The 26,626-nt window shown below is 51.6% G+C and overlaps 1 protein-coding gene across 2 annotated transcripts in view; it reads left to right on the top strand.

The window, feature by feature from the left end:
- The window catches only part of LOC143815641 (solute carrier family 2, facilitated glucose transporter member 11-like), a 145,048-nt gene that overhangs the window by 97,730 nt on the left and 20,692 nt on the right, over positions 1 to 26,626 (top strand). For both annotated transcript variants that reach the window (XM_077295100.1, XM_077295090.1), the window contains exons 9-10: positions 7,914 to 8,015; positions 11,251 to 11,326. In XM_077295100.1, coding sequence (XP_077151215.1) covers positions 7,914 to 8,015; positions 11,251 to 11,326 — 178 coding nt within the window. The remainder of the gene's footprint in view (positions 1 to 7,913; positions 8,016 to 11,250; positions 11,327 to 26,626) is intronic.

The following is a 26,626-nucleotide window of genomic DNA, read 5'->3' as shown; positions in this document are numbered from 1 at the left end:
GAGGTTGGAGGAGGTTGGAGGAGGTAGGAGGGATTGCCACACACACAGCAGGGGAACAGCTGACGTTACTGAACCCCAATAACAGAGGAGGGACTGTTGACTGTGCGTACAGCACTTCTGGACGGCAACTGGCGGTGTTGGAGCCCAGGGACGGGTGGAGGAGGAGGAGGTTGGAGGAGGTAGGAGGGATTGCCACACACACAGCAGGGGAACAGCTGACGTTACTGAACCCCAATAACAGAGGAGGGACTGTTGACTGTGCGTACAGCACTTCTGGACGGCAACTGGCGGTGTTGGAGCCCAGGGACGGGTGGAGGAGGAGGAGGTTGGAGGAGGTAGGAGGGATTGCCACACACACAGCAGGGGAACAGCTGACGTTACTGAACCCCAATAACAGAGGAGGGACTGTTGACTGTGCGTACAGCACTTCTGGACGGCAACTGGCGGTGTTGGAGCCCAGGGGCAGGTGGAGGAGGAGGAGGTTGGAGGAGGTAGGAGGAGGTAGGAGGGATTGCCACACACACAGCAGGGGAACAGCTGACGTTACTGAACCCCAATAACAGAGGAGGGACTGTTGACTGTGCGTACAGCACTTCTGGACGGCAACTGGCGGTGTTGGAGCCCAGGGACGGGTGGAGGAGGAGGAGGTTGGAGGAGGTAGGAGGGATTGCCACACACACAGCAGGGGAACAGCTGACGTTACTGAACCCCAATAACAGAGGAGGGACTGTTGACTGTGCGTACAGCACTTCTGGACGGCAACTGGCGGTGTTGGAGCCCAGGGGCAGGTGGAGGAGGAGGAGGTTGGAGGAGGTAGGAGGAGGTAGGAGGGATTGCCACACACACAGCAGGGGAACAGCTGACGTTACTGAACCCCAATAACAGAGGAGGGACTGTTGACTGTGCGTACAGCACTTCTGGACGGCAACTGGCGGTGTTGGAGCCCAGGGACGGGTGGAGGAGGAGGAGGTTGGAGGAGGTAGGAGGGATTGCCACACACACAGCAGGGGAACAGCTGACGTTACTGAACCCCAATAACAGAGGAGGGACTGTTGACTGTGCGTACAGCACTTCTGGACGGCAACTGGCGGTGTTGGAGCCCAGGGACAGGTGGAAAAGCAGAGGAACACAATGTAGGCCGAAGCCTGAGAAAGTCGAAAGGGAACCTTTAACCCCCCCCCAAGGCGTTTGTAGCTGAAAGAGCCAGCTTGTGCAGCACAAAAGATGCAAAAGGAAAAGGTGGCTCTTTTCATCATGCTCCTTGCAAACACAGAACTAAACACTTATAAAATGTGTCCCCTGCAACCGTAAAACCGTCCCGGAGGTGGGACTTTCCTTCGTAATGTGACGCAGCCCAGCCGTCATTCCTACCCCCCCGGCGCCGCGCACCGGCTCCTCAGCGTTGTTTTATTCCGTCAAGGAGCCTGCGCTGTTATGTTATCCCGTGGCCAGGCACACTTAGCGCTGCCCGTCTTCTGGCATCATTTGGTGTCTGGATGGCTGCGCCTGTGCGGCCGCGCTGGCAGAGAGCCCGCCTCGCAGTGTCTTCTGATTTAATCCCACTGGGGGCCTGGGATCCATGGACATGCGCACTGCATATCTGAACCTCCACCTCTCACTCATCTCCCTATGGCTTCTTCAGACTGTGCGGTGTCACGGCCGTGGCATGCTGTTAGGGACCAGCTGACACCGAACAGTCTGAAGAAGCCATAGGGAAATGAGTGAGAGGTGGAGGTTCAGATATGCACTGCGCATGTCCATGGATCCCAGGCCCCCAGTGGGATTAAATCAGAAGACACTGCGAGGCGGGCTCTCTGCCAGCGCGGCCGCACAGGCGCAGCCATCCAGACACCAAATGATGCCAGAAGACGGGCAGCGCTAAGTGTGCCTGGCCACGGGATAACATAACAGCGCAGGCTCCAGGACGGAATAAAACAACGCTGAGGAGCCGGTGCGCGGCGCCGGGGGGGTAGGAATGACGGCTGGGCTGCGTCACATTACGAAGTAAAGTCCCACCTCCGGGACGGTTTTACGGTATCAGTGGACACATTTTATAAGTGTTAAGTTCTGCGTGTGCAAGGAGCTAAACAAAAATAGCTACCTTTTCCTTGGGCAGCATTACTGCTGCACAAGGTGGCTCTTTCAGTAACAAACGCCTTGGGGGGGGGGGGACAGATTCCCTTACATTTCAGTTGTTGTGTCAGCGTGGCGGTCGCATGACACATTGCCGGCTACACAGCTGGGGATCAGCTGACATTACTGAAACCCAATAACACTGGGTCGTATGTTTTGACTGTGCAGACGGCACGTCTGAGCCTCAACTGGCGGTGTTGGAGCCCAGGAATTTAAGTTCAGGTGGTAGAAAGATGAACACAACAGGAGACCTGGATAACGTATACAGTGACCTAATTATTCAATCAGGAGGAGGAGTGGCAAATTCCGGCGAGATCCAGGCCTTGTTCATTTTCAGGAAAGTAAGCCGGTCAACGTTATCGGAGGATAGTCGCATGCGACGGTCAGTTAGTACACCACCTGCAGCACTAAAGACACGTTCCGATAATACACTGGCCGCAGGGCAAGACAGCACCTCCAATGCATACTGGCTTAGCTCTGGCCATGTATCCAGCTTTGAGACCCAAAACTTGAAAGGGGAAGAGCCGTCTGGGAGTACAGCAAGAGGGCAAGACATGTAGTCTGTCACCATCTGACGGAACCGTTGCCTCCTGCTGACTGGAGCCGTCTGTGATGGTGTAGACTTTTGTGGCGGGCACAGAAAACTGTGCCACAGTTCGGCCATACTGGTCTTGCCTTGGGCAGAGGCACTGCTTCTGCTCCCTCTTTGTGCAGAGCCTCCACCACGGCCTGGACGCACTGAGCTGCTTTGGAATGCACTAGCAGCACTTCTCTCAGTTGGAATGGAGAAGATGATGGAATTGACCAGTGTGTCTTGGTACTCCCGCATTTTTCGCTCCCGGTTCAACGGTGTGATGAGGCTTTCTACGTTGTCCCGGTAGCGAGGATCGAGGAGGGTGAACACCCAATAATCAGACATGTTGAGAATGTGGGCGATGCGGCGGTCGTTTCTCAGGCACTGCAGCATGTAATCCACCATGTGCTGCAGACTGCCAACTGCCCAAGAAACGCTGTCCCCTGCTGGAGGCGTGATCTCTGCCCGCTCGTCATCACCCCACCCTCGCTGTACACACTGAGTACTGGACAATTGTGTAACTCCCTCCTCTGGACGGATGTCTTCCTCCTCCATTGACTCCTCCTCATCCTCCTCACAAACGGTCCCCTGCCTACGCGTTTGTGAGGAACCACGTGGCGCTGACTGTCCAGAAGATGATGGAAATGGTGAATCCTCATCCTCCACCTCTTCCACAACATCATCCCTTAGCGCTTGCAGTGATTTTTCAAGCAGGCAGATAAGGGGGACAGTCATGCTGACTAGTGCATCATCTGCACTCGCCATCCGCGTGGAATAATCAAAGGGACGCAAAACCTGGCAGACGTCATTCATAGTGGCCCACTCTGTGGTTGTGAAGTCTGTACGGCGCTGACTGCGACTTTTTTGCGCCTGAAGCAGCTGGTACTCCATTACAGCTTGCTGCTGCTCACACAACCGCTCCAACATATGTAACGTGGAATTCCACCTGGTAGGTAGGTCACATATGATGCGATGTTCCGGCAGGCGGTGTCGGCGCTGCAGAGCCGCAATGCGCGCTTTTGCCGTGCTGGAACGCCGCAAGTGAGCACACTCTAGGCGGACCTTGTGCAGCAGTGCATCAAGATCCGGATAGTCCCTCAAAAAGCTCTGCACGACCAAATTGAGCACATGTGCCAGACATGGGATGTGAGTGAGGTTGCCGAGGCCCAGAGCTGCCACCAGATTTCGGCCATTATCACACACTACCATGCCTGGCTGGAGATTCGCTGGCACAAACCACACATCGCTCTCCTGCTTGATGGCATTCCAGAGCTCCTGCGCTGTGTGGCTACGATTCCCCAAGAAAATTAATTTCAAGACGGCCTGTTGACGTTTGGCCACGGCTGTGCTCATGTCGGTCGTAACAGGTACACGTTCATCACGGGTCCATGTGGAGGTGGACTGTGACGGCTCCTGCAGCGATGATTCTGAGGAACTGGTGTAAGAGGAGGAGTCAATGCGTACAGAATGGATTCCTGCAATCCTTGGAGTGGGCAGGACACGTCCTGCGCCACTCGCACGGTCTGTACCCGGCTCAACGACATTAACCCAATGGGCAGTGAGGGAAAGGTATCGCCCCTGTCCATGTTGACTGGTCCACGCATCGGTGGTGAGGTGGACCTTGCTACTGACGGCGTTCAGTAGCGCGTGTTTTATGTGTCCCTCCACATGCTTCTGCAGGGCAGGGACGGCTTGCCTGCTGAAGTAAAAGCGGCTGGGCACTTTGTACTGTGGGACTGCCAATGACATGAAGTCACGGAAGCTGTCAGTCTCCACCAGCCTGAATGACAGCATTTCCAGTGACAGAAGTTTGGCAATGCCTGCAGTCAGAGCCTGTGCTCGTGGGTGGTTTGACGAGAAAGGCCGCCTTTTCTCCCATGCCTGTACTACCGATGGCTGTAGACTGGGCTGGGAGTGTGTGGATGACTGGGAAAGTGGCGCTGCGGGTGGAATTACAGCGGGTCTCTGGACAACAGGGGCAGAGGTTCTTCCACGGCGATCCTGGGAGGACGCCGAACCAGCTGCGTGTGAGGTAGAGGAAGAGGCAACACGAGCTGAAGAGGTGGTAGCTGCCGCTGTTGGTTGGCCTACCTCTTCAGTGTGTTTTTCTAACTCCGCCGGGTGCCTGTTGCGCACATGTTTCCACATGTTGGAGGTATTGAGGTTGCTGACATTTCGACCTCTTTTGACTTTTTGATGACACACGTTGCATCTGACATAGCAAATGTCATCTGCAACTGTGTCAAAAAAGGACCAGGCACTGCAAGTCTTGGGAGCGCCCTTTTTGGCTTTTGGAAGAGACATGCTCCTAACGGGTGCCAAAGCGGAGGCTGCAGGATCCGCAGTCTTCCCCCTCCCTCTCCCTCTTTGGGCCGTACGGGGAATCTCTTCCTCAGAGCTGCTCCCACCACCTTCCTGTCCCTCACGCCAAGATGGGTCGAGGACCTCATCATCTACACTACCCTCTGCCCCCAACTGCTCCTCCTGGGTAGTCTCAGCAGCAGAGCACGCACCAGTAAGTGGCACCTGAGTGTCATCATCAGCTGATGCGGCCTGCGATGTGGTGACCGGAGCCACTGGCCCACCCGCCTCTTCAGAGGAAGACAGAAAAAGCTGTTGGGCATCACTGCACCCTGCCTCTTCTTCCATTTCTCCAATGCTGCTTGGCTGGCCCCCTGTTTCCAAGCCAAGAGATTCAGAGAACAGAAGTAGAGACGGCTCCTGTCCTGGGCTCTCTGTCTGCCTGGGCAATTTGGCAGGTGGTGAAGAGACAGATGGCTGCTCTCCAGTGCTCTGTGTCTGAGAGGATGTGGCACTAATGGAAGTTGATGCATTAGCTGCCATCCATCCGACAACAGCTTCAATTTGTTCTTCACGCAGCAGCGGTGTACGGCGCTCGGACACAAAGCTTCGCATGAACGACTGTTGCCTGGTGAAAGTGGGTGCTGATGAGTCACCGGTGCCCGCAGCAGGCACAGAATCCCCACGTCCCCTCCCTGCTCCGCGACGGCTCCCACGCCCCCGTGCCTTACTCACTGCCTTCTTCATCTTGGTTGACTGATAAAGATAAGCAGAAAAGTACTAACGGATTTGTGTGCTTATTCCTGAGCAACTCCTCCTAACAGGTATAAGAAGCACTAATTATCTAAAGTGTGGACTAGACACAAATATGAGCTAATGTGGCCTACAGAAATGTAAAGTGGTGTAACTGGTGTGTTTGGTGAACTTTATTATTTATTTATTTTTTGGGGGCTGAACTGACAACAGATAGAGCTGCAGTCACACGGAGACCGTGCAGACAGACGTAAACGGCGCTACAAGGCCCAAAAACCCTCCTCTACTTTATCCTATGTAGTGTTTTTCCACAAATTAGCTGGAGACGGGTGGAAAGACACTAATAGGATTTTTTTGAATAAATTAGCAGCAGACTACACTATTTTGAAAAAAAAGAAAATTGATTTGGCGGTATGACGCAGTGAAAAACCCTGAGCTGGAGACAACCAGGCTATAGCTGCTCACAGATTACAGGGCGAGCTGCAGTCACACGGAGACCGTGCAGACAGCCGTAAACGGCGCTGCAAGGCCCAAAAACCCTCCTCTACTTTATCCTATGTAGTGTTTTTCCACAAATTAGCTGGAGACGGGTGGAAAGACACTAATAGGATTTTTTTAAATTAATTAGCAGCAGACTACACTACTTTGAAAAAAAAGAAAATTGATTTGGCGGTATGACGCAGTGAAAAACCCTGAGCTGGAGACAACCAGGCTATAGCTGCTCACAGATTACAGGGCGAGCTGCAGTCACACGGAGACCGTGCAGACAGCCGTAAACGGCGCTGCAAGGCCCAAAAACCCTCCTCTACTTTATCCTATGTAGTGTTTTTCCACAAATTAGCTGGAGACGGGTGGAAAGACACTAATAGGATTTTTTTAAATTAATTAGCAGCAGACTACACTACTTTGAAAAAAAAGAAAATTGATTTGGTGGTATGACGCAGTGAAAAACCCTGAGCTGGAGACAACCAGGCTACAGCTGCTCACAGATTACAGGGCGAGCTGCAGTCACACGGAGACCGTGCAGACAGCCGTAAACGGCGCTGCAAGGCCCAAAAACCCTCCTCTACTTTATCCTATGTAGTGTTTTTCCACAAATTAGCTGGAGACGGGTGGAAAGACACTAATAGGATTTTTTTAAATTAATTAGCAGCAGACTACACTACTTTGAAAAAAAAGAAAATTGATTTGGCGGTATGACGCAGTGAAAAACCCTGAGCTGGAGACAACCAGGCTACAGCTGCTCACAGATTACAGGGCGAGCTGCAGTCACACGGAGACCGTGCAGACAGCCGTAAACGGCGCTGCAAGGCCCAAAAACCCTCCTCTACTTTATCCTATGTAGTGTTTTTCCACAAATTAGCTGGAGACGGGTGGAAAGACACTAATAGGATTTTTTTGAATAAATTAGCAGCAGACTACACTACTTGGGAAAAAAAAAAAAAAAAGGAACAGTATGAGGCAATGAACCACCCTCCCTGAACTGAATACAACCAACTATGGATGGCCTATGTGGCTGCACTCAGACTGGAGACTGGGCTGCACTCACACACACACACACACAGACCCTGCAGATCGCTGTGAAAACAGCGCTACAAGGCAAAAGCAAGGTGAATAGTAGGTGAACACAGCGGTTGCTAAATTAGCCTTTGGAAAGCACAAAGAAGCAAATCGCTATCTCTAAACTGTCCCTCAGTCAGCAAACAGCGTCCTGTCACTAACTGAATTCACAGCAGAGTGATCGCAAAATGGCGCCAGCGACTTTTAAACTGCATCATGACATCATTACACCAGCCAATCACAGCCTTGCCAGTAGTTTCATGCCCTCCATGCTAAACAGGATGTGCCCACACTTGGAATCAATCTCATTGGCTGAATTTCTGCTTTTTGAATCTTAGAACTTCCGATTCCGGTATCCGATACGCGGCAAGTATCGGAATCCCGGTATCGGAATTCCGATACCGCAAGTATCGGCCGATACCCGATACTTGCGGTATCGGAATGCTCAACACTACGCATGACATAATATATCTTACAAGACAACACAATGCAATTGGTGTCTTCAGGGGTAGGAACGCGACAGCACAGTCCATCATCCTTACACATGTGCTCCATGATTATATCACTGTAATAATGAGTATATTATTTGCAGGGTTTGCTGATAGACAGAGTTGGAAGACGAGTTCTCATCATTGGAGGATATTCCCTAATGGCAATGTTTTGTATTGTACTAACAGTGTCGCTCACATTTCAGGTAATTCTGATCAATTATCATTTGTAGATCCAAAGTGTTTAATGGGAACCTGTCATGTAAAAAACACTATTAACCTGCAAATATTGGGTTAATGCGTTCATTATGATTATAAGTGATCCATGTCTACACCCTATAATTCTGATATGAAGACATCAGCTGCATTCACTGTAAACTGATGAGATGACAATTATGTTTCTTCAGTTTAAAAAAAAATCACGACCGCCTTAAATTTTTTTACGGACAGGGGAAAAAGTGTTCTATTTTTACGAACTGTCTTAAAATTTCTGGACTGTTGGCAATGAGTTAGCCACCAGGGCAATGGGGATACTCGGTACCGGGTCTGGTCACACTTAAAGGGGATGTCATGGAGGCTGCGACCCGGTCCGTGGCCCTGGGCACTCAATTAAAATGGAAAAGTCTTTTAAGGGACTTTGTAATAAAGTTTGTATTCGTGACGCTACCTGTGGTTCTCGGTCAGAGGGGACCGACGCTGCTTAAAGAGGTCCTCTGGGGTGATGTTACTGCAGCATGGATGGTGACGCTTCCCACAGGTGAAGCGGGGTCCCCAGGGCTCCTAGTGGAGTGGACAAGGATGGTGGGTTGCCGGTAAAAAAACAGAGGACACAGGGTTGCAGTCTTTACCTGGTTTACTGATGGTAGCAGGCCACAGTCCATTATACCGGCAACAAGTGTAAATGGAGTCCAGGCAGCCTGAAGACAGGTGGAAACCCCCTTGGCAGGTCAGGTTGGGAGCCTTCCACTTTCCGCTGACTATTAGTCCCTTGCTGCCTGTAGTGTCCTAACAAGGTCCTCGTTCTCTCCTGTCCTGGGACAGTACCTGTATGGTAGGCAACTTGAACTGTTTTCTTGGGGTCTCAGACACGGTGACTCCAGGCTCTAACTGTTGATGTGCCTCAGGCGTTATATGGGCAATCTACGTATAGTCCTATGCCCTCCAGTTCTGTTGTGGAACTTGGAGTTGTCCACAACCTCAGGCTCCCAGTGCCTGGTTTCTGCGCTCTGGCACCCAATTGCAGCCTCCTTGATCTCCTAATCTCTCCTCTGCTCCTTCTCTGACTCTCTGTCCACCCACCCTCCACTCAACTGAACTGACTCCTCCTCCAGACCAGGATCTTTATTGAGGGAAGTTCCCCTAAAACCAGGTTTTGAGCTCCTCCTTCTGGCCTGGATTCAGAATGTGTTGTGTGTAAGATTACCTGCCAAATGGATCCCACTTGTCTTCAGGCATGGCACTACCTTCCCCGAGGGGAAGGCAGCACCACTGTGGTACCCGAACTCCTGGAGTACCACAGCAACCCCGAACAGCACTGATGCATTAGTGAGCTAGCTGTCAGTCAGTGCCGGAGGTGCGGTTACAGCAGGCACTCTCTATGTACTGAGCAGTGACTGAAGTTGCTGCTCTATGACTGAAAGCTGGAGACTCTAGGGAGGATTAATGTTTATTTCCTAGCATGCCAATTAACCCCATATCTGCATATTAATATTGTATTTTTGTTTTTTTTGTAATTCTTTATTTAAGTTTTCAAAACAAACATGTAATACATACTCATTACATTACTCAGTTAGTCAGAAAGGGGATAGATCGCAGAGCATTGGAGAGGGAGGCGTAGTTAAGTCTACTAATCAAAGAATTGTAAAGTATACAACAAGCAAGTTTAACATCAACAACAATTAAAACACGTTCAGGCTGAAAATTAATCATTAATCCAGCGCTGTTGTTCCACAAGGGAACGGCTGGAAGACCTAAGTGATATGATGTGAAATTAGGACTTCTTAATATAAAATGTCAGCTAACAAAGGAGGAAAAAGAGATAAAGCTAACACATTGTGAGAGACTAAGAAGGGCTACCAGTCGTGGTAGCAGGCTCGACCACCGCTGCGTCGATATAATATTGTGTTTTTAACATGCTGGGTTCCCTTTTAAAGGAGGCAAAAAAAGATTAGGGAAAGGTCCATGTGTTAAGAATAATAGTAATAATACCATGTACTATGTCCTGGGACAACTCATAAATTTCCATGGATTCCAGTTCCACCTTTATGCTGATGACACTCAGATCTACCTTTCTGGCCCAGACGTCACCTCTCTGCTGTCCAGAATCCCGGAGTGTTTATCAGCCATATCCTCCTTCTTCTCCTCTCGCTTCCTCAAACTCAATGTGGACAAATCTGAACTCATCATGTTTCCTTCATCTCATAGATCTTCCTTACCTGATCTATCGCAATTAACGACATCACGCTTCCCCCCGTCCCGGAAGTCCGCTGCCTCGGAGTAACCCTTGACTCTGCCCTGTCCTTCAAACCGCACATCCAAGCTCTTTCCACTTCCTGTCGCCTCCAGCTCAAAAATATCTCCAGAATCTGTCCTTTCCTCAACCGTCAATCTACTAAAATGCTTGTGCATGCCCTCTTCATCTCCCACATTGACTACTGCAACATCCTATTTATGTGGCCTCCCTGCTAACACCCTTGCAGCTCTCCAGTCCATCCTTATCTCTGCTAACTCTGACTAATTAATCTCTCTCCTCGCTACTCCTCTGCTTCCCCCTCTGCAAATCTCTTCACTGGCTCCCATTCCCTCAGTGTATTCAGTTCAAATTACTAATACTGACCTACAATGCCATCCACAACCAGTCTCCTCCATATATCTCTGAACTAATCTCCCAATATTTTTCCTCACGTAGTCTCCGGTCCTCCCAAGACCTCCTTCTCTCCTCCACATTTATTCGCTCCTCACCCAACCGCCTCCAAGACTTCTCCCAAATATCCCCCATCCTCTGGAATTCTTTGCCCCAACACGTCCGACTATCAACCACATTCGGATCCTTCAGACGGAACCTGAAAACCCACCACTTCAGGAAAGCCTACAGCCTGCTCTGACCCCACTGCCTCCTCACCACTACCGGAGCTACCGCCTCACCAACACCGGAGCTCCTGCAACCCTCGACTTACTCTCTCCTTCCCCACCATCCTGTAGAATGTAAGCCCGCAAGGGCTGGGTCCTCACCCCTCTGTATCAGTCTCTGTAATTTGTATGTAACTCCTTCTCATGTACAGCACCATGAAATCAATGGTGCTATATAAATAAATATTAATAATACAGTTCTGTGAACTTCAACATTTTAATGTAGACCAGTTTTTTTATAGATCAGTTTAACTTTTTGAGCTATTACCTTATACGTTACAATGATGTTGTTTTTTTTCTCTTTCTTTCTAGGATTCATATCCATGGGTCCCTTATTTTAGTATGGCAGCTATTTTAACTTTTATACTAAGTTTTGGTCTAGGACCAGGTAAGTAACCAATATGCAAAAAGCTACAAAGCTGTTGAGAGAACAGCAATTAGAAACTAATTCATGTCAACGTCAGCTTAAATCAGTAATTAATATGCTAATAGAACGTACTAATACAACTATGTATATGATATGTAAAATATAGGCCTGGATTCATGGAGGAGTTTTTGTCACTTTTTTGGTGTAAAACTACTACAAATGTTGCAAACTGTTTGCATAACTCCTAGTTGTTCAAGAATGTTGAGACTTTTGGCAGTTTTACGCCCTTCTTTGCTAGCTTTGCCAACATTTTGAAAATTAGATGGACTTTGATAGTTGCGTGGCTCAGCTCACTGGTCATCAAGACTGGTTTGGAAAATGCCAGTCCTAATAAATCAGGGCTGATTCATCAAAACTTTTACACCAGAACTCTGGCGTAAAAAGTCGCAAAATTTTGGCTCAACTCAAATTTTTAAGCCTTTGCCATTTTTACACCATTTTCACCCAGCTCTGACAAAGTGGGCAGAGCTGGGACACGGTGACTGCTGTTCATCAAATTCATGACGTGTGGCGGCTAGTGTTGAGCATTCCGATACCGCAAGTATCGGGTATCGGCCGATACTAGCGGTATCGGAATTCCGATACCGGGATTCCGATACTTGGCGCGTATCGGATACCGGAATCAGAAGTTCAATGATTCAAAATTCAGAAATTCAGCCAATGAGAAAGATTCCAAGTGTGGGCACATCCTGTTTAGCATGGAGGGCATGAAACTACTGGCAAGGCTGTGATTGGCTGCTGAAATGATGTCATGATGCAGTTTAAAAGTCGCTGGCGCCATTTTGCGATCACTCTGCTGTGAATTCAGTTAGTGACAGGACGCTGTTTGCTGACTGAGGGACAGTTTAGAGATAGCGATTTGCTTCTTTGTGCTTTCCAAAGGCTAATTTAGCAACCGCTGTGTTCACCTACTATTCACCTTCCTTTTGCCTTGTAGCGCTGTTTTCACAGCGATCTGCAAGGTCTCTCTGTGTGTGTGTGTGAGTGCAGCCCACTCTCTAGTCTGAGTGCAGCCACATAGGCCATCCATAGCTGGTTGTATTCAGTTCAGGGAGGGTGGTTCATTGCCTCATACTGTCCTTTTTTTTTTTTTTTTTTGAAGTAGTGCAGGCTGCTGCACATTTTTTCCAAAAATTCCTATTAGTGTCTTTCCACCCGTCTCCAGCTAATTTGTGGAAAAACACTACATAGGATAAAGTAGAGGAGGGTTTTTGGGCCTTGCAGCGCCGTTTACGGCTGTCTGCACGGTCTCCGTGTGACTGCAGCTCGCCCTGTAATCTGTGAGCAGCTATAGCCTGGTTGTCTCCAGCTCAGGGTTTTTCACTGCGTCATACCGCCAAATCAATTTTCTTTTTTTTCAAAGTAGTGTAGTCTGCTGCTAATTTATTTTAAAAAATCCTATTAGTGTCTTTCCACCCGTCTCCAGCTAATTTGTGGAAAAACACTACATAGGATAAAGTAGAGGAGGGTTTTTGGGCCTTGCAGCGCCGTTTACGGCTGTCTGCACGGTCTCCGTGTGACTGCAGCTCGCCCTGTAGTCTGTGAGCAGCCGTAGCCTGGTTGTCTGCAGCTCAGGGTTTTTCACTGCGTCATACCGCCAAATCAATTTTCTTTTTTTTCAAAGTAGTGTAGTCTGCTGCTAATTTATTTTAAAAAATCCTATTAGTGTCTTTCCACCCGTCTCCAGCTAATTTGTGGAAAAACACTACATAGGATAAAGTAGAGGAGGGTTTTTGGGCCTTGCAGCGCCGTTTACGGCTGTCTGCACGGTCTCCGTGTGATTGCAGCTCTATCCGTTGTCAGTTCAGCCACCAAAAAATAAATAAATAATAAAGTTCACCAAACACACCAGTTACACACCACTTTACATTTGTGTAGGCCACATTAGCTCATATTCAAGTCTAGTCCACACTTTAGAAAATTAGTGTGTCTTATACCTGTTAGGAGGAGTTGCTCAGGAATAAGCACACAAAGCCGTTAGTACTTTTCTGCTTATCTTTATCAGTCAACCAAGATGAAGAAGGCAGTGAGTAAGGCACGTGGGCGTGGGCGTGGGCGCGGAGCAGGGAGGGGACGTGGGGATTCTGTGCCTGCTGCGGGCACCGGTGAGTCATCAGCACCCACTTTCACAAGGGAACAGTCGTTCATGCGCAGCTTTGTCGCCGAGCGCCGTACACCGCTGCTGCGTGAAGACCAAATTGAAGCCGTTGTGGGATGGATGGCAGCTAATGCATCAACTTCCATTAGTGCCACATCCTCTCAGACACAGAGCACTGGAGAGCAGCCATCTGTCTCTTCACCACCTGCAAAATTGCCCAGGCAGACAGAGATCCCAGGACAGGAGCAGTCTCTACTTCTGTTCTCTGAATCATCTCTTGGCTTGGAAACAGGGGGCCAGCCAAGCAGCATTGGAGAAATGGAAGAAGAGGCAGGGTGCAGTGATGCCCAACAGCTTTTTCTGTCTTCCTCTGAAGAGGCGGGTGGGCCAGTGGCTCCGGTCACCACCTCGCAGGCCGCATCAGCTGATGATGACACTCAGGTGCCACTTACTGGTGCGTGCTCTGCTGCTGAGACTACCCAGGAGGAGCAGTTGGGGGCAGAGGGTAGTGTAGATGATGAGGTCCTTGACCCATCTTGGCGTCAGGGACAGGAAGGTGGTGGGAGCAGCTCTGAGGAAGAGATTCCCCGTACGGCCCAAAGAGGGAGAGGGAGGGGGAAGACTGCGGATCCTGCAGCCTCCGCTTTGGCACCCGTAAGGAGCATGTCTCTTCCAAAAGTCAAAAGGGGGGCTCCCAAGACTTGCAGTGCCTGGTCCTTTTTTGACACAGTTGCAGATGACATTTGCTATGTCAGATGCAAGGTGTGTCATCAAAAAATCAAAAGAGGTCAAAAAGTCGCCAACCTCAATACCTCCAACATGTGGAAACATGTGCGCAACAGGCACCCGGCGGAGTTAGACAAACACACTGAAGAGCTAGGCCAACCAACAGCGGCAGCTACCACCTCTTCAGCTCGTGGTGCCTCTTCCTCTAGCTCACACGCAGCTGGTTCGGCTTCCTCCCAGGATCGCCGTGGAAGAACCTCTGGCCCTGTTGTCCAGAGACCCGCTGTCATTCCACCCGCAGCACCACTTTCCCAGTCAACCACACACTCCCAGCCCAGTCTACAGCCATCGGTAGTACAGGCATGGGAGAAAAGGCGGCCTTTCTCGTCAAACCACCCACGAGCACAGGCTCTGACTGCAGGCATTGCCAAACTTCTGTCACTGGAAATGCTGTCATTCAGGCTGGTGGAGACTGACAGCTTCCGTGACTTGATGTCATTGGCAGTCCCACAGTACAGTGTGCCCAGCCGCTTTTACTTCAGCAGGCAAGCCGTCCCTGCCCTGCACAAGCATGTGGAGGGACACATAAAACACGCGCTACTGAACGCCGTCAGTAGCAAGGTCCACCTCACCACCGATGCGTGGACCAGTCAACATGGACAGGGGCGATACCTTTCCCTCACTGCCCATTGGGTTAATGTCGTTGAGCCGGGTACAGACCGTGCGAGTGGCGCAGGACGTGTCCTGCCCACTCCAAGGATTGCAGGAATCCATTCTGTACGCATTGACTCCTCCTCTTACACCAGTTCCTCAGAATCATCGCTGCAGGAGCCGTCACAGTCCACCTCCACATGGACCCGTGATGAACGTGTACCTGTTACGACTGACATGAGCACAGCCGTGGCCAAATGTCAACAGGCCGTCTTGAAATTAATTTTTTTGGGGAATCGTAGCCACACAGCGCAGGAGCTCTGGAATGCCATCAAGCAGGAGAGCGATGTGTGGTTTGAGCCAGCGAATCTCCAGCCAGGCATGGTAGTGTGTGATAATGGCCGAAATCTGGTGGCAGCCCTGGGCCTCGGCAACCTCACTCACATCCCATGTCTGGCACATGTGCTCAATTTGGTCGTGCAGAGTTTTTTGAGGGACTATCCGGATCTTGATGCACTGCTGCACAAGGTCCGCCTAGAGTGTGCTCACTTGCGGCGTTCCAGCACGGCAAAAGCGCGCATTGCGGCTCTGCAGCGCCGACACCGCCTGCCGGAACATCGCATCATATGTGACCTACCTACCAGGTGGAATTCCACGTTACATATGTTGGAGCGGTTGTGTGAGCAGCAGCAAGCTGTAATGGAGTACCAGCTGTATCAGGCGCAAAAAAGTCGCAGTCAGCGCCGTACAGACTTCACAACCACAGAGTGGGCCACTATGAAGGATGTCTGCCAGGTTTTGCGTCCCTTTGATTATTCCACGCGGATGGCGAGTGCAGATGATGCACTAGTCAGCATGACTGTCCCCCTTATCTGCCTGCTTGAAAAATCACTGCAAGCGCTAAGGGATGATGTTGTGGAAGAGGTGGAGGATGAGGATTCACCACTTCCATCATCTTCTGGACAGTCAGCGCCACGTGGTTCCTCACAAACGCGTAGGCAGGGGACAGTTTGTGAGGAGGATGAGGAGGAGTCAATGGAGGAGGAAGACATCCGTCCAGAGGAGGGAGTTCCCGAATTGTCCAGTACTCAGTGTGTACAGCGAGGGTGGGGTGATGACGAGCGGGCAGAGATCACGCCTCCAGCTGGGGACAGCGTTTCTTGGGCAGTTGGCAGTCTGCAGCACATGGTGGATTACATGCTGCAGTGCCTGAGAAACGACCGCCGCATCGACCACATTCTCAACATGTCTGATTATTGGGTGTTCACCCTCCTCGATCCTCGCTACCGGGACAACGTAGAAAGCCTCATCACACCGTTGAACCGGGAGCGAAAAATGCGGGAGTACCAAGACACACTGGTCAGTTCCATCATCTTCTCCATTCCAACTGAGAGAAGTGCTGCTAGTGCATTCCAAAGCAGCTCAGTGCGTCCAGGCAGTGGTGGAGGCTCTGCACAAAGAGGGAGCAGAAGCAGTGCCTCTGCCCAAGGCAAGACCAGTATGGCCGAACTGTGGCACAGTTTTCTGTGCCCGCCACAAAAGTCTACACCATCACAGACGGCTCCAGTCAGCAGGAGGCAACGGTTCCGTCAGATGGTGACAGACTACATGTCTTGCCCTCTTGCTGTACTCCCAGACGGCTCTTCCCCTTTCAAGTTTTGGGTCTCAAAGCTGGATACATGGCCAGAGCTAAGCCAGTATGCATTGGAGGTGCTGTCTTGCCCTGCGGCCAGTGTATTATCGGAACGTGTCTTTAGTGCTGCAGGTGGTGTACTAACTGACCGTCGCATGCGACTATCCTCCGATAACGTTGACCGGCTTACTTTCCTGAAAATGAACAAGGCCTGGATCTCGCAGGAATTTGCCACTCCTCCTCCTGATTAAATAATTAGGTCACTGTATACGTTATCCAGGTCTCCTGTTGTGTTCATCTTTCTACCACCTGAACTTAAATTCCTGGGCTCCAACACCGCCAGTTGAGGCTCAGATGTGCCGTCTGCACAGTCAAAACATACGACCCAGTGTTATTGGGTTTCAGTAACGTCAGCTGATCCCCAGCTGTGTAGCCGGCAATGTGTCATGCGACCGCCACGCTGACACAACAACTGAAATGTAAGGGAATCTGTCCCCCCCCCCCCAAGGCGTTTGTTACTGAAAGAGCCACCTTGTGCAGCAGTAATGCTGCACAAGGAAAAAGGTAGCTATTTTGGTTTTGCTCCTTGCACACACAGAACTTAACACTTATAAAATGTGTCCACTGATACCGTAAAACCGTCCCGGAGGTGGGACTTTCCTTCGTAATATGACGCAGCACAGCCGTCATTCCTACCCCCCCGGCGCCGCGCCCCGGCTCCTCAGCGTTGTTTGATTCCGTCCCGGAGCCTGCGCTGTTATGTTATCCCGTGGCCAGGCACACTTAGCGCTGCCCGTCTTCTGGCATCATTTGGTGTCAGGCTGGCTGCGCCTGTGCGGCCACGCTGGCCGAGAGCCCGCCTCGCAGTGTCTTCTGATTTAATCCCACTGGGGGCCTGGGATCTATGGACATGCGCAGTGCATATCTGAACCTCCACCTCTCACTCATCTCCCTATGGCTTCTTCAGACTGTTCGGTGTCAGCTGGTCCCTAATAGCATGCCACGGCCGTGACACCGCACAGTCTGAAAAAGAAGCCGTAGGGAGGGGAGTGAGAGGCGAGGATATGCACTGCGCATGGCCATGGATCCCAGGCCCCCAGTGGGATTAAATCAGAAGACACTGCGAGGCGGGCTCTCGGCCAGCGTGGCCGCACAGGCGCAGCCAGCCTGACACCAAATGATGCCAGAAGACGGGCAGCGCTAAGTGTGCCTGGCCACGGGATAACATAACAGCGCAGGCTCCGGGACGGAATCAAACAACGCTGAGGAGCCGGGGCACGGCGGCGGGGGGGTAGTAATGATGGCTGTGCTGCGTCATATTACGAAGGAAAGTCCCACCTCCGGGACGGTTTCACGGCTTCAGGGGACACATTTTAAAAGTGTTTAGTTCTGTGTTTGCAAGGAGCATGATGAAAAGAGCCACCTTTTCCTTTTGCATCTTTTGTGCTGCACAAGCTGGCTCTTTCAGCTACAAACGCCTTGGGGGGGGGGTTAAAGGTTCCCTTTCGACTTTCTCAGGCTTCGGCCTACATTGTGTTCCTCTGCTTTTCCACCTGCCCCTGGGCTCCAACACCGCTAGTTGCCGTCCAGAAGTGCTGTACGCACAGTCAACAGTCGCTCCTCTCTTATTGGGGTTCAGTAACGTCAGCTGTTCCCCTGCTGTGTGTGTGGCAATCCCTCCTACCTCCTCCAACCTCCTCCTCCTCCACCTGTCCCTGGGCTCCAACACCGCCAGTTGCCGTCCAGAAGTGCTGTACGCACAGTCAACAGTCCCTCCTCTGTTATTGGGGTTCAGTAACGTCAGCTGTTCCCCTGCTGTGTGTGTGGCAATCCCTCCTACCTCCTCCTACCTCCTCCAACCTCCTCCTCCTCCACCTGTCCCTGGGCTCCAACACCGCCAGTTGCCGTCCAGAAGTGCTGTACGCACAGTCAACAGTCCCTCCTCTGTTATTGGGGTTCAGTAACGTCAGCTGTTCCCCTGCTGTGTGTGTGGCAATCCCTCCTACCTCCTCCAACCTCCTCCACCTGTCCCTGGGCTCCAACACCGCCAGTTGCCGTCCAGAAGTGCTGTACGCACAGTCAACAGTCCCTCCTCTGTTATTGGGGTTCAGTAACGTCAGCTGTTCCCCTGCTGTGTGTGTGGCAATCCCTCCTACCTCCTCCTACCTCCTCCAACCTCCTCCTCCTCCACCTGTCCCTGGGCTCCAACACCGCCAGTTGCCGTCCAGAAGTGCTGTACGCACAGTCAACAGTCCCTCCTCTGTTATTGGGGTTCAGTAACGTCAGCTGTTCCCCTGCTGTGTGTGTGGCAATCCCTCCTACCTCCTCCTACCTCCTCCAACCTCCTCCTCCTCCACCTGTCCCTGGGCTCCAACACCGCCAGTTGCCGTCCAGAAGTGCTGTACGCACAGTCAACAGTCCCTCCTCTGTTATTGGGGTTCAGTAACGTCAGCTGTTCCCCTGCTGTGTGTGTGGCAATCCCTCCTACCTCCTCCAACCTCCTCCTCCTCCACCTGTCCCTGGGCTCCAACACCGCCAGTTGCCGTCCAGAAGTGCTGTACGCACAGTCAACAGTCCCTCCTCTTTTATTGGGGTTCAGTAACGTCAGCTGTTCCCCTGCTGTGTGTGTGGCAATCCCTCCTACCTCCTCCTACCTCCTCCAACCTCCTCCTCCTCCACCTGTCCCTGGGCTCCAACACCGCCAGTTGCCGTCCAGAAGTGCTGTACGCACAGTCAACAGTCCCTCCTCTGTTATTGGGGTTCAGTAACGTCAGCTGTTCCCCTGCTGTGTGTGTGGCAATCCCTCCTACCTCCTCCAACCTCCTCCTCCTCCACCTGTCCCTGGGCTCCAACACCGCCAGTTGCCGTCCAGAAGTGCTGTACGCACAGTCAACAGTCCCTCCTCTGTTATTGGGGTTCAGTAACGTCAGCTGTTCCCCTGCTGTGTGTGTGGCAATCCCTCCTACCTCCTCCAACCTCCTCCAACCTCCTCCTCCTCCACCTGTCCCTGGGCTCCAACACCGCCAGTTGCCGTCCAGAAGTGCTGTACGCACAGTCAACAGTCCCTCCTCTGTTATTGGGGTTCAGTAACGTCAGCTGTTCCCCTGCTGTGTGTGTGGCAATCCCTCCTACCTCCTCCTACCTCCTCCAACCTCCTCCTCCTCCACCTGTCCCTGGGCTCCAACACCGCCAGTTGCCGTCCAGAAGTGCTGTACGCACAGTCAACAGTCCCTCCTCTGTTATTGGGGTTCAGTAACGTCAGCTGTTCCCCTGCTGTGTGTGTGGCAAGCCCTCCTACCTCCTCCTACCTCCTCCAACCTCCTCCTCCTCCACCTGTCCCTGGGCTCCAACACCGCCAGTTGCCGTCCAGAAGTGCTGTACGCACAGTCAACAGTCCCTCCTCTGTTATTGGGGTTCAGTAACGTCAGCTGTTCCCCTGCTGTGTGTGTGGCAATCCCTCCTACCTCCTCCAACCTCCTCCTCCTCCACCTGTCCCTGGGCTCCAACACCGCCAGTTGCCGTCCAGAAGTGCTGTACGCACAGTCAACAGTCCCTCCTCTGTTATTGGGGTTCAGTAACGTCAGCTGTTCCCCTGCTGTGTGTGTGGCAATCCCTCCTACCTCCTCCAACCTCCTCCAACCTCCTCCTCCTCCACCTGTCCCTGGGCTCCAACACCGCTAGTTGCCGTCCAGAAGTGCTGTACGCACAGAGCCAAACACCTCGCCAATGTGTTAGTGGGGTTCAGCACCGCCAGCTGTTCCCCTGCTGTGTATACGGCAACGTGTACTGCGACCGCCACGCAGACACAACAAGTTAAATGTAAGGGAACCTGACCCCCCCCCCCCCCAGGCGTTTGTTACTGAAGGAGCCACCTTGTGCAGCAGTAATGATGCAAAGGGAAAAAGTGCCTCTTTTCGTGATGCTCCTTGCACATGCTGAACCAAACACTTATGAAATGTGTCCCCACACAGCGTTAAACCGTCCGGTAGGTGGAACTTTCCTTTGTCGTGTGACGCAGCACAGCCATCATTTTTACCCCCTTGGCGCCGTGCGCCCCCTCCTCAGCGTTGTTTGAATCTGTCCCGGAGCCTGCGCTGTTAGGTTAGCCCTTGGCCATGCACACATGTTGCGCTGCCCGTCTTCTGACCTCATTTGGTGTCAGGCTGGCTGCGCCTGTGCGGGTGCGCTGGCCGAGATCCCGCCTCGCAGTGTCGTCTAATGTAATCCCACCGCGGGCCTGTGATCCGTGCCCGTGCGCAGTGCATATCCTCTCCTCTCACTCCCCTCCCTACGGCTTCTTCAGACTGTGCGATGTCAGCTGGTCCCTAATAGCATGCCACGGCCGTGACACCGCACAGTCTGAAAAAGCCGTAGGGAGGGGAGTGAGAGGAGAGGATATGCACTGCGCACGGGCACGGATCACAGGCCCGCGGTGGGATTACATTAGACGACACTGCGAGGCGGGATCTCGGCCAGCGCACCCGCACAGGCGCAGCCAGCCTGACACCAAATGAGGTCAGAAGACGGGCAGCGCAACATGTGTGCATGGCCAAGGGCTAACCTAACAGCGCAGGCTCCGGGACAGATTCAAACAACGCTGAGGAGGCGGCGGACGGCGCCAAGGGGGTAAAAATGATGGCTGTGCTGCGTCACACGACAAAGGAAAGTTCCACCTACCGGACGGTTTAACGCTGTGAGGAGACACATTTCATAAATGTTAGGTTCCGCATGTACAAGGACCATAATTAAAAGAGCTAAGTTTACCTTTTCCAGCATTAGTGCTGTACACAATGGCTCTTTCAGCTACAAACGCCTGGGGGGGGGGGGGGGGTTAAAGGTTTCCTTTCAACTTGCTCGAGTGCAGGCTTCGGCCTACACTCCGCTCCCCCTGCTCCTCCTGCTGACCCTGGGCTCTAACACCGCCAGTTTTTGCCCAGATGTGCTAGCTGCACAGAGAAAAACACCAGCCAATGTGTCAGTGGGGTTCAGCACCGCCAGCTGTTCCCCTGCTGTGTAGCCGGCAACGTGTCCTGCGACCGCCACGCAGACACAAGAACTGAAATTGAAGGGAACCTGTCCCCCCTCCCCCAGGTGTTTCTATGTTTTACAGCTACCTTGAACAGCAGTAATGCTGCATGTGTTCAAGGTGGCTCAGAAACTTATTCTCCTTGCCCATGTTGAAGTGAACACGTCTAAAATGTGTCCTCTGTGACCATTAAAACGTCCCTCAGGTGTGATTTGACTTTGTATTGACACACGCAACAAGCTCCTTGGTAACGCTGCCCGTCTTCTGGCATCATTGTTTGGCTGGCTGCGCCTCTGCGGCCGCCCTGACCCACACAACGCCCCTCGTTGTCTTATTTAATGGGACTGCGAGGGTGTGATTGATGGGCAGGATCAGTGCATCAGTTCGCCTGTCCCTCCTCTCCTTCCGCCTTCTTCGGACTGTGCGGCTTCATGGCCGTGGCATGCGATAAGGGATCAGATGACGCCGCACAGTCTGAAGCGGGTGTAAGGACCCGAGTGTGAGAGGCGAACATATGTGCTGCGCCAGGCCCTGAATCCCAGCCCCGCAGTGTTTTAACAATGTTAAGACACTGCGGGGCTGGGATTCAGGGGCATCGCGAACCGCACCGGCCGACATTACATGATGCCAGAAGATAGGCAGCGCTAACGGCGCTAGGCCAGGGGATAACACGACAGCGCAGACTCCTGTACAGCAAATAACAACGCTCGGGAGGCTGCACCCAGCACCAAGGTGGGATTCTTGACACCTGTGCTGCGTCTCATTACAAAGGGAACTCTCGCCTCCATTACACAGTTTGACTGTATAAAGGGCTAAATGTTATACGTGTTCCATTCAGCGTGTGCAAGGAGAAAAATTACAAGAGCAACCTTTGACTTGCGCAGCACTGCTGCTGCATAAGCTGTGGCTCTTCTACTTTGTAACCCCTGAGGGGGGGTTAAAGGTGACTTTTGAAATCGGTTCAATTAGGCTTCGGCCTACACTCTGCTCCACCTGCAGAGCCCGGGCTCCAACAACGCTAGTTGCTGTCCGGAAGTGCTGGCTGCACAGAGCCAAACACCTCGCCAATGTGTCAGTGGGGTCCAGCACCGCCAGCTGTTCCCCTGCTGTGTAGCCGGCAACGTGTCCTGCAAAAGCCACGCAGACACAACACACCCAAAGCTGCCGCCTGTGCAGGCTTCGGCCTACACTCCCCTCCCCCTGCTCCTCCTCCTCCTGCTCCTCCTCCTGCTGTCCCTGGGCTCTAACACACCGCCAGTTGGGGCCCAGATGTGCTAGCTGCACAGAGAAAAACACCAGCCAATGTGTCAGTGGGGTCCAGCACCGCCAGCTGTTCCCCTGCTGTGCAGCCGGCAACGTGTCCTGCAAAAGCCACGCAGACACAAGAACTGAAATTGAAGGGAACCTGTCCCCCCTCCCCCAGGCGTTTTTACGTTATCCAGCCACCTTGTACAGCGGTAATGCTGCATGTGTGCAAGGTGGCTCAGAAACGTATTCTCCTCGCACATGTGGAACTGAAAACACGTCTGAAATGTGTCCTCTGTGTGACCATTTAACCGTCCCGGTGGTGTGACTTTCCTTTGTAATGACACGCTGCAACCCCCTTGGTAGCGCTGCCCGTCTTCTGGCATCATTGTTTGGCTGGCTGCGCCTCTGCGGCCGCCCTGACCCACACAACGCCCCTCGGTGTCTTATTTATTGGGACTGCGAGGGTGTGATTGATGGGCAGGATCAGTGCATCAGTTCGCCTGTCCCTCCTCTCCTTCCGCCTTCTTCGGACTGTGCGGCTTCATGGCCGTGGCATGCGATAAGGGATCAGATGACGCCGCACAGTCTGAAGCGGGTGTAAGGACCCGAGTGTGAGAGGCGAACATATGTGCTGCGCCAGGCCCTGAATCCCAGCCCCGCAGTGTTTTAACAATGTTAAGACACTGCGGGGCTGGGATTCAGGGGCATCGCGAACCGCACCGGCCGACATTACATGATGCCAGAAGATGGGCAGCGCTAACGGCGCTAGGCCAGGGGATAACACGACAGCGCAGACTCCTGTACAGCAAATAACAACGCTCGGGAGGCTGCACCCAGCACCAAGGTGGGATTCTTGACACCTGTGCTGCGTCTCATTACAAAGGGAACTCTCGCCTCCATTACACAGTTTGACTGTATAAAGGGCTAAATGTTACACGTGTTCCATTCAGCGTGTGCAAGGAGAAAAATTACAAGAGCAACCTTTGACTTGCGCAGCACTGCTGCTGCATAAGCTGTGGCTCTTCTACTTTGTAACCCCTGAGGGGGGGTTAAAGGTGACTTTTGAAATCGGTTCAATTAGGCTTCGGCCTACACTCTGCTCCACCTGCAGAGCCCGGGCTCCAACAACGCTAGTTGCTGTCCGGAAGTGCTGGCTGCACAGAGCCAAACACCTCGCCAATGTGTCAGTGGGGTCCAGCACCGCCAGCTGTTCCCCTGCTGTGTAGCCGGCAACGTGTCCTGCAAAAGCCACGCAGACACAACACACCCAAAGCTGCCGCCTGTGCAGGCTTCGGCCTACACTCCCCTCCCCCTGCTCCTCCTCCTGCTGTCCCTGGGCTCTAACACACCGCCAGTTGGGGCCCTAGGAAGACAAGCTTGAATAGGTCCCCATCCGGGTTCCAGTACCGTCAGCTGGTTCTCGGCAGTGTCTTTTGCTCTTGTACCTTCTGCTCCCCATCCTGGTTCCAGTACCGTCAGCTGGTTCCGGGCAGAGCCTTTGGCTTAGGTGCCTCCCTCTGGGTATCCGAGTTCCACCAACGTCAGGTGGTCCTTGGTAGTGCTTTCAGGCACGGGTACCTCCTGCTTAGTAACCGGGTTCCAGTGACGTCAGCTGGTCCTCGGTAGTTCCATTGGCTCTTGGACCTTCGGCTACCCATCCGGGTTCCAGTACCGTCAGCTGGTTCTCGGCAGTGTCTTTTGCTCTTGTACCTTCTGCTCCCCATCCTGGTTCCAGTACCGTCAGCTGGTTCCGGGCAGAGCCTTTGGCTTAGGTGCCTCCCTCTGGGTATCCGAGTTCCACCAACGTCAGGTGGTCCTTGGTAGTGCTTTCAGGCACGGGTACCTCCTGCTTAGTAACCGGGTTCCAGTAACGTCAGCTGGTCCTCGGTAGTTCCATTGGCTCTTGGACCTTCGGGTAGCCATCCGAGTTCCAGTTCCATCAGCTGTTTCTCGGCATTTTCTCAGCCTTCTTGTACCTTCTGCTACATTTCCAAGTTCAAGACCCGAAAGACGATGACCCGGAAGACCACCCCTAAGATGATGACGACACCAGAGACGACAACCACCGAGATGACGACGACCCTGGAGACGATGACCCTGAAGACGACCCCGATGACGACGACCCCGATGACGACGACCCCGATGACGACGACCCTGGAGATGACGACCCTGGAGATGACGACGACAACCTGGAAGACCGAGAAGCAGAAGAACAAGAGGCTGCAGAACAAAGAGCAGAAGAACATTAAGCATAAGACTAAATATCAGAGCAAAAGATATTATCTAAATTATAAGCAGAAGAAGACTAAGCAGTGTATGGGGGTGAGTCCGTTCCTCCTCGTGGTGCCCCTGGATAAAGCCTGATGCTGCAGGCCAAACTGAACGCGGACAAATGTAACTGTTTTGTGACAGGCAGAACGGAAGGTGTAATCTTCAAACTTTTATAGATAACAACTACGGGAATGCCTGTCACAAATAAGAATATGATGAAGAAGTTGAATATAAAAAAGATAATAGTTAAATAAAAAGAATATGAACAATGTAAAAAAAAAAAAATATATATACGTAGAAAAGAAGAAGATGAATAAGGTGAAGAAGTTGATGTCACAGAAGCTGATGATGAGGATAATGAAGAAGAAAGTGTGGGAGAAGTAAAAAATAGGGTGAAGGGCGTGGAAGTAGTGAAACATCAATATCTGACAAAATAAATAAAAAATTAACATAGTCAAATTCTTTCTAACGCCGAACGTCATAAAAAAATTAAAAATACTGCTATTCTATTTGATTGGGATAAACCCCTGTGCCTTTAATGTCTCCGCCACCTCCCCCAATACATCCTACATTATTCTTAGTTGTTTTCCTTCATGTAGAATTAACCTACAAGGAAAGAAAGGGTTTATTTTAATTCCGATATTTTCGTCCCATTGACTTGCATTGGGATTGGGTATCGGTATCGGATTGGATTCCGATACTGTGACGGTATCGGCCGATACTTTCCGATACCGATACTTTCCGATATCGGAAAGTATCGCTCAACACTAGTGGCGGCATTTGATACGACACAAATCTTACTCCAGAGAGGAATTGAGTAAGATTTATGACGGAGAGCCCAAGGAGGTGCTTGATAATCTATAAATCACCTGAGTCATTAGGAGGAATGCACAAGGGGAATGTGTCACCAGATTTTTGCTCCATTATCTGAGAGGAGCATACTGTAGGAGCAGAGACCCTAATTTCAGCAATGTGTCACTTACTAGAGTGCTTGCTGTTATTTTGATAAAATAAGTGTTTTACCTGCTACAGATCTAGCAGATAACTGAATGCTGAGCTCTGTATAACACAACCCAGGGCCGTATTTGGCATTCATGCTGCCTTAAGCCCTTTAAATGTTCATGGCAAATCCGTATGCACATGCAACATCTTTTTCAGGCAATTCTGCTCTTTATCCAGCTTAAAAAAATGCTAAATAAGTGTAAATCAACTTACCGCAGTCTATACTTCAGTATATTGCATGCAATTTAAATGTAAAAAACGGCAGACAAAAGATGTTGGAAATAAAGGGACAGAAACGGCCGCTGTGGCACAAATGTCACCTATGTGTATTCTGAAGTGTCTTCCATCTGAATAACTAGTTGGCCATTTTGTTGTAGTGTAAATTCTTTTGGCTGCAGCAGCAAGGGGCAGGCGGAGGCACTTGTGCAGTAGCAGCTATCGGTACGCAATAAGTGCTAATGCTCAGGCAAAGCCGATGGCACCTTATTGTTGTAGTGTGATTTTTTTTTTACCTGCAGCAACAAGGAGCTGGCACAGGCGCTTGGGCAGTAGTATCTATCGTAACGCGATAGATGCTAATGCACGGGTGCCGCCAACGGCGCAATT

Source organism: Ranitomeya variabilis, chromosome 1 (genome assembly GCF_051348905.1).
Source record: "Ranitomeya variabilis isolate aRanVar5 chromosome 1, aRanVar5.hap1, whole genome shotgun sequence".
NCBI lineage: Eukaryota > Metazoa > Chordata > Amphibia > Anura > Dendrobatidae > Ranitomeya > Ranitomeya variabilis.
The sequence above is the reverse complement of the archived record's forward strand: the minus strand, read 5'-3'. Positions and strand labels throughout refer to the sequence as shown.